The 8,368-nt window shown below is 42.1% G+C and overlaps 1 protein-coding gene across 1 annotated transcript in view; it reads left to right on the forward strand.

The window, feature by feature from the left end:
- LOC135835591 (uncharacterized) overlaps positions 1 to 6,294 on the forward strand; it is a 309,298-nt gene extending 303,004 nt beyond the window's left edge. Inside the window, exon 2 of the mRNA XM_065349926.1 lies at positions 582 to 6,294. Within this exon, the coding sequence (XP_065205998.1) occupies positions 759 to 6,251 (5,493 nt within the window). The 5' untranslated portion in view covers positions 582 to 758 and the 3' untranslated portion in view covers positions 6,252 to 6,294. The remainder of the gene's footprint in view (positions 1 to 581) is intronic.
- The last annotated feature ends 2,074 nt before the right edge of the window (positions 6,295 to 8,368 follow it).

Raw genomic sequence — 8,368 nt, forward strand, 5'->3', positions numbered from 1 at the left:
AAGATAATGCTCAACCTCAAGTTAATCGTAGAAATCGTACAAACGATAACTGGCAGAGAGGCGCTAGTAACAACAACGGCGCTAGAGCAAACTCGGCGGATACGAGACATAACAATGGCGGTGGTTATAGGTCAAATGACAACAATGGCCGTAGAGACGACAGAGCTAGATCTGACAACCGAGACGCTCGAAATACACGTGATAATCGAGATTCACGTGACAGCCGCGACACTCGCGATAACAGAGATTCACGGGACAATCGCGATAACCGAACGCGCAGTCGCGACGATACTCGCAATTCTCGAGATAACCGCGATAACAGAGAAGATTCGCGAAGACGTACTAACGACTCCGGAGCCGCAGCTTCTGGCTCAAACTCGAAAAGAGACGACAACAAAGGAGATGCCAGACGTGATCGTAGAGCGAGAGACGGTGGTACCACCAATGAGGCTGATGCAGGCTATTCTGAGATGAATCCGGATGATCCACCTTACTCTGAGGATGAGGTGTCTGATGACGGTTCTCAGACGTCGTCTTTAAACGACGACGTGACGCAGGCTTAAAAAAGAAAAGAGCCACAGCCCCCCCCCCCCCCCCCCGAGCCCGATCTCCCCTACGAAGAGTTTGACTTAGTTGGCGACGCATTCGCGCAATTATTAATCGAAATTACAAAAGCTAGAGCTAAAAACAACGGTAGCGGAGACGATGCTAAAAAAGAAAGCAAGAGTAGCGTTGAAAAAATTTCTGAGAACTGTACGATGGCAACCGTGCGTGAACATGTCAAAAAAAGAGAATTTACTAAAAAAAGAGTAATTTTGTCATTGGGCACGTATGAAATAAATAAAGGTAGTATTCGAGATAGCCATATGAGACGCATACTACGAGAAGTAATTTTCACTCTGAAGGAGAAAGGCATTGAAGATATTAAGTTGCTTTTTCCCATGATTTTTCCAGCTGGAAAAAACAATCGAGGAGTGACGGCGAAACGTTATTATGCTTGGAGGAGGATCTTTGAGGAGGTTTGTGATAATGAAACCGTCACATTGTGGTGGTCGCCGGCAGCAGTGTTCATTAGACTGAACAAGCTTGAAGATGGCAGGTTGAAGTTTCAACCTGACAAAGATGGCAAGATTATTCCGCGAGATAACAGACTTCAAAAGAAAGGGAGTAGATACATGCCTAACGAAACTGGCGAGAAAGACCTATTATTCGAGTTGAAAAAGTGCTACAATTACAAGTTTAAGCCAAAAAAGTCAGTTTTTAATTCAGAGAATTTATGTGTCGAAACAAGCACGAACTTGTCTGCGGAAGTTGTTACTGAGCCGGATGGTGATTACTTGGTAACCACCAGAGAGTCGGTTGAGAAAACAAAAGCAAAAATGCCAGAGAGTAGCCGGCCATTGGCGCAAATCATTGAAGACCTCACCAAGATGGAAGTTAAGCTGTCACCTGATTGGCAGAAGAAAGTGAAAATGGTGTGTAAAGCCTGGAAGAACAAAAAAGGCGAAGCCATCGAAGAAAGTTCTGGAGAAGAAGAATCAACGCAATCGGATGGGGCAAGAGTCAATCAAGAAGCAGTTACGGTCAATCAGGCGGATGCAGTTCAGAGCAGCCCGCTGGAAGATGACGTAATTGATGAGAAGCGTACGGATCCAAGTACTGTCGAGCCACTGGTGAGAAGCCAGATCGAGAACTTTGAAGAAGCGAAGTCTTGTGTGGTGCCATTGTGGTTTGCTGATTTAAAATTATATGTACAATTGGATTCCGGCGCTACACCTAACATAATGTCTGAGTCATGTGCAAATATGTTAATAAATAATTATAAAGATAAAATTGAGTTTATTCATTTGAAAAGAGTATTGCAATGCAGACTAGCGAACAATCAAACGGTGAGAACTTGGAAGAAAGCGATAGTAGTGCCTCTAAAGTTCGGTAAGCACAAAATTAAGGTGCCATTTTTTGTGATGCCTGGTGACAATAAGTTGTTACTGATTGGTTCCAAATCACTCGAGAAGCTCGAAATAACCACAAACATGAAAACAGGTACTGCTAAATGTAAGCCCCCAGGTACGAACAGAGCAGAAGAAGTAGCTTTTGTCAAGAGAAGTGAGTACAGGGAGGAGGATGTTTCTGCAAACCAAATTCAGATTGTAGACGAGTACGAACCTGAGTCCATTGAGATTGTATCTCGAGCAGACCTACATAGCTTTTTTAGAAGAGACGGTAGGCCTAAGGACGATGGTCCAGATATCTTTGAGAGAAATCTTAAGAGGTATTTGGGTGAGGCGGTACGAGAAGGGAGAATCACGAAAGCTGAGTCGGAAGAGGCGCTGGAGGAGCTACTCCAATTTAAAGATGTTTTTAGCCGTTTTCCTGGAAAATACACTGGGGCAATGGTCAAATTAAAGTTCGTTGACCCCAACAAAATTCCAAACTTCGTAGGCCCAAAGTATACACCTTCAAACAAGCAGTTAGAGAAAGTTAGGCGTGCATTAGCTGATATGATCGAGCAGGAAGTAGCAGAGCCGTCTGACACAACTTACATTAACCCTTTGGTGCCTAACGAGAAGAAGGACGGTAGCGTTAGACTTTGTTTAAATCCAGTAGAGTTAAATCCTATACTACAGATTAATTATAATGAGGCGGGCCTCCTAGATAGAATTATTACCTCGGATGGAGACGCTCGTTTTTTCACAACGTTGGATTTTACTACAGCCTTTTGGCAGCTTGTGTTGCACCCAGAGTCGCGCAAATATTGTGGTTTCAAGGTCGATGGCCGAGTATATCAAATGATTAGGTTGCCATACGGTCTGAAGATATCGTCTGCGGAATTTGTAAAAGTTATTAATTTAATTATACCGGACATGGAGGGAGTGACAAAATACGTAGATGATTTGCTACTGAGGTCACTCACCTTTCGCAAGATGCTGAAGTTGATGATTTATATATTTGGCATCTTGCGTGATAATGGATTGAGACTGAATGCCAACAAGTGTAAGTTCTTCGCAAGCTCCACGGACCATCTTGGTTTCAACATTTCAACTAGAAGTATAAAAAAACAGAGTAAGAAAATCGAAGGTTACATGGAGTATTTGAAAAAGAAAACAAACGTTAGAACTGGTAAAGTGAGATTGGCTAATGTACGAGACGTGTTGGCTTTGATTGGCTTAACTGGTATTTATAGTCGCTTCATTCCTAATTACCAAGACATAGTGAGGCCTCTTTATGACTTAACTCGAAAAGGTGTACCATTTATATGGGGCACCGCTCAAGAAGAGGCGGTAGACAAATTAACTGAGGAGTTTACCAAAGAATTTGAGCTTATGTCACCGGTAGATGGAGAAGACATGTATTTGGACACAGTCTCCACTGAGCATTCGATCAATGGCGTTTTGTACCAAAACATCAAAGGAGAAGATAAAATTGTAATGTTCGTGAGTAGCGCGTTTAAACAACACCAACAAAATTACACGTTAATTGAGCGCGAAATGTATGCTTTGGTTCGAGTAATAAATAAGCTGCAATTGTGGCTTCATGGGAGACGCATCCATGTGAGAGGAGACCTCCAGTCAGTCGTGCACAAGTTTACAACTCTGGCTAAGGTGCATAGAAAAGCGGCTGGCTGGATAACAGAGTTGAATTGTTACGATCTCACGTACGATTTGAAACATAAAGTACGTGGTCAATGGTATGGAATTCAGGCGCCTGAGTTGACAATTTACGATACAAATTGGTCCAACATGATACCGTTAAATGTATCATTCGTAGAGTTGGTCAAAGATGAGATCTTGGATCACTTGAGACGCTTGGACATCTTCCAGAGTCGTGATAGGATGTGTACAAAGATTGTGCGCAAACTGAACGCTCTTGAGCTTGATATGACTGCAAAGCAGTTAGAGTCGAAGAGAAGAATTCAGGCAAAGTATGCAGTGATCAAAGAGAAGGATAAAGAGTTGCTCTACAGAAAGTTCAAAGATGGCTCGAGAATTCCAGTGATGCCTGACGAGTTATTCAGGGATACCATTGTATACCTGCATGAGATGTATGGTCATATTGGAGCCCACAAACTGGAGGCAGTATTTAAGAGACTTTATTACTCGCCAAACATCGTAAAAACTACACGGATTATTACAAGTGAGTGTATTACTTGTCGAAAAACCAAAGGCTATAGCGAGAAGAAGCGCTTGCAATTTTCTCAAATTGAGGCGTTCAACATAGCGGACGTCATCTCGGCGGACCTATGTGGACCAATCGCGAATGAGCAAGGAGAACCAAAGTACATGTTTGTAGCTAAGTGCGTTTTTACTGGCAAAGTTTGGATAATTCCATTGGAGTCGATTCCAGCTGAGACAGTTGTGCACGCTATGGAGTTAGTACTAGAAGATATCGAGAAGCTCGGTCATAAAGTTCGTAAAGTGATCACGGACAATGGCACTCAGTTTAGAAGCGAAAGCTGGAATGAGATGCTCAAAGCTAATGGCGTAAAAGTAGGCCATACGACGACGTATAATCCGCAGTCATCACTGGTTGAGCGCACGATGCGCATAATTGGTGATAGATTACGAGCAAAACTGAACAATGAGCCGGAGAATGATGAGTATACTCATCACGGTTGGCATGTACATGTTAAGAAAATTGAGTCGGAGATAAACAATACCCCTACTGAGTATGGCATAAAGCCGAATGAGGTATGGGGCATCGAAGATGAGTTCTCTGCCAATATGCCAACCAAGTTGGCTAAGTTAAATTCGAAGTACCTGCTCAAGAAGCTACAGCAGGATATGCTAGAAAAAAATCCTAAATCGGTGAGTAGCGAGACGCTCATGGAGAAACCCATTGAGCTCTCAAACCTGATAAGAGACGAAGATGGTTATTATTGGGCTGCTGTTGACGGAGCTTGCTCTAACAATGGCTCCAGTGATGCCATCGCAGGTATAGGGGTGGCTTGGACTCCTAATGGAGAATTCAACATTTCTGAAAGAATTGACCACCCTAGGTACCGAAATACCAACAATTTAGCTGAGGCGGTAGCTCTGAGTAAAGCTATGAAGGTGTTGCTTAAGTTAGGTGCGAGACGCGCGAAAATTTTTTCTGATTCGTGCTATTTAACAACCGCGATTAATTATAACGTTGAGAAGTGGAAAATCAACAGCTGGAAGAATGCGAGTCGAAAACCAGTTGTGCACCGCGAAATTTTTCAAGAAATTTTAGAATTGAAAGAAAAATTTGAGAAGTTTGAATTGAAGCACACCCCCGCGAGAAGCTTTGATCGTAATAATCATGCAGCTGATAAGCTTGCACGTAAGGCAGTGTATACCCAAGAATTAGTAGACCTACGGGTTGATGAAATGACTGAGCAGCAGGCGTTAATTTCGTACATTAGGGAGAGAAGAAAGCTACAGAGATCTAGAGACGAAGTAGCATTTTACAAACTTAAGGGTGACCCCATTTGTTACGAGGAGGGGGAACTAGTTATGCTCACAGAGCACCGGCAGAGCTCCTACGACAAAGGGGTCTCAAAAAAGCTGTTTCCCAAGCGTTTTGGACCTTACATGGTCATGAAACACGTTGGTGATAACGCGTACCGAGTGAGAAGCATCGCTAATGAGTCTGATGAACAAATCGTAAATGCCAGACCAATGACGATCTATTTGAGTTTAGAACAACAAGAGAAGCTCAAAAATGACCCTAAGTTACAGTCAAAAACCGATAATAGGCCCCTAATTGAGAAAATAAGAGAAAAAGTAACGCCGAAGGAAATCGAGAAGTCAGAAATTGAGGAAGAGGTCGAAGAAGAGGTCACTGACCTTAAAATACATGATCAAGTCGCGGAAAGAGCAGCTAGGCTACTGGCTAGAGAAATGCGTAAAAAAGAACTCGAAGAAGTTGAGAAAAATAAAAGTAAGAAACTGCAGGAATTTCAGAGACTCAAAAAACATGCGAGACGCAAGTTGGATGATAAAGAGAATGAAAAAATCGAAGACTGTATAAAAAAAGCTGTTAATTTGAGTAAAAAAGCTGGAGAAATTATTGAAAATGCGAAAAAGAAAGATAAAGAGAGAAAGCGTACGAAAATTTTAAAGCCAGGTGAGACGCCACCAGGATCAGCTGATCCTGATTACGTACCTCCAACGAGCATGAAAAGACGAAAAAAGAAAACAGCTAATTTTATTGCGTTAGAAAAATTGGAGTCGCATCACCGGATAAATTTCGTCGAGCTGTATTTAAATTACGATGATATTGCGAGGTAGAGTCGTTGATTGAGTAGCTGGAGTTCCAGACATTGCTCTGCAGTGTCAAAATTTGTAAATTTTTTTTTACCTGTAAATAATTTATTTTATTCAGAAAACTACTCGTGGAAATATTTTAATCGGTTTCATTACATGAGAATTGGGCCAACGAAAGCGAGAGTGTTTTTACCCGAGCAGCCTACGAGCTATAGGAAAAGAGTACTGTAAGCGAGTAGGCGGGGGGTGGTTAGACACGCTATACAACGAGAACGAAGCGAGAACAGCTCTCCGCGCCGCGCCGTTACGAGCAGCAAACATTTGATGCGCACTAGCGAGTAGGCGCGGGGTAGAGGTAAACCGAACGCAACGAGAACGAAAAGGAACGGCTCCCCTCGTACCATTGCAACGAAGCAAAGAGTCGTTTTGCCTGTAAGCGAGTAGGCGGGGAGTGGTTACGAGCCGAATACAACGAGCCGGTTGCATTGTAACAGGCAACCAACTGATAAGAAAAATATTTCGATCGAATGAAAAGGCAGATGGTTTGGCTATTGTGTTTTGCGTTGAGTTGTGAAATATGTCGAAATATGCTTGATTGTTGAAATGTGAATTTTTTTCGTGATTTTTTGGCAATTATTACGGTAAATTGCGATCGGTGGTGAATAAAAAGTAATTTTTCGTGTTCGTGATCGTATTTGCGGTTCGATTAAGGTAAGAAATTTTGAATTACGGTGATTTTTCGCGAAATGAGCAGCTTCGTGCATGTTTGGTGTTGGAAAATTTTGTAGCAGAAATATTCTTGCCGAAATCTGAGTAAGTCCAATTTAAAATAATATTAATACGCGATTTTCTATGTTCATAGCCGAGAAGTATTGTGTTTCGTATATCTGGAGCGTGTAATTAGCTGAAAATCGTGGGAATTTCAAAAATCGAGAAGCTCTCGTCGCGTGTGCCTGGTAGGTTGAAAGTACATAACCACGTGTGTAAATAATTAAGCTCGGTGCTTTTAAATAGTAATTTAATGTATTGTTGCGTAGCTAAAAGAACAAAACGAGCAGCAACGTGGTGAAAGTTGAGGTTGGAAATTCCTTTGAGTTGCCAGAAAGTTTTTCTCGATTAGTAATTGCGACTTTGGTTGGACGAAGCTTTTATCGGAAAGGTAAGAGAAGCAATTGAGTAGCTTTCACAGTCAGAATACGTTACCATAAAATGTGTATACGAGCATAAACATGTAGAATATGTGTTGGTACTAATTTAGTTCGGTCACCTGTTTCAGCTGAAGTATTTGACGTTATTATTGAATTCTGATTCGTGTGACGAAGATTTTTGACGCTGAAGAATAGGTGAGTTAAAATTGGAGTAATTCGAGCACAATTATTCAGAACTATGAGTAGCGTAATAGATGTATACATGTGTAAATTTTCGAGTAGCTAACTTGATGCATTTTTTGTGAGAAGAAAACTTACCTATACTTGTTCAACTGTTCGCAGCTATTTTTTGACTTAAGAAGATGGCGATGAAAGGCGATAAGCCGCAGCAACCTGATTGGGATGATACCGACGAGAGTAGCGATTCTGAAAGGTAAAGATTTTGAGTACCTATTTAAAAATAAAGTAGAAATACACGAGTGAGAATTGAGTAGTAAAATTTCGGTCGTTTTGTATTATGTTTAGCGATTCGGAGACGGAAGCCACACATTATAGAATTTTTCGGTGTCAGATATGTGGTAAGCCGATCGGTGAAGGGCCGAAAAAGAAAAAATCGAATACGACGGCGTTCGCGGTCTCGTGTGGGCACCAGTTTCACAAAAAGTGCCTGAAGAAAAAGAAAGCAGAGTTACCGTGCGATTGCTTCGTTACTGGCTGCCGGAAAAATGGCAGAGTCGATCCCGAGACGTGGCGGAAATTACGCGGCGGTACTACCGAGGTGTCGAAATGCGCTGAAGAAGAAAAGGATTCCTTGCGCGAGCGGTTAGTAAAAGAAATGCGGCAAAACACCTTGCTGATTGAGCAAAACGAGTCGCTGATTCAGTCGTCAAGAGAGTCGCCGCGTGCTGAAGCCGAGCAAATTCGAGTTGAGTTAAACTGCGCAAAAACCGAAATAGAGCAGCTCAAGGCGGAATTAGCAGAGGTACAGCAAAG

Source organism: Planococcus citri, chromosome 2 (assembly GCF_950023065.1).
Source record: "Planococcus citri chromosome 2, ihPlaCitr1.1, whole genome shotgun sequence".
NCBI lineage: Eukaryota > Metazoa > Arthropoda > Insecta > Hemiptera > Pseudococcidae > Planococcus > Planococcus citri.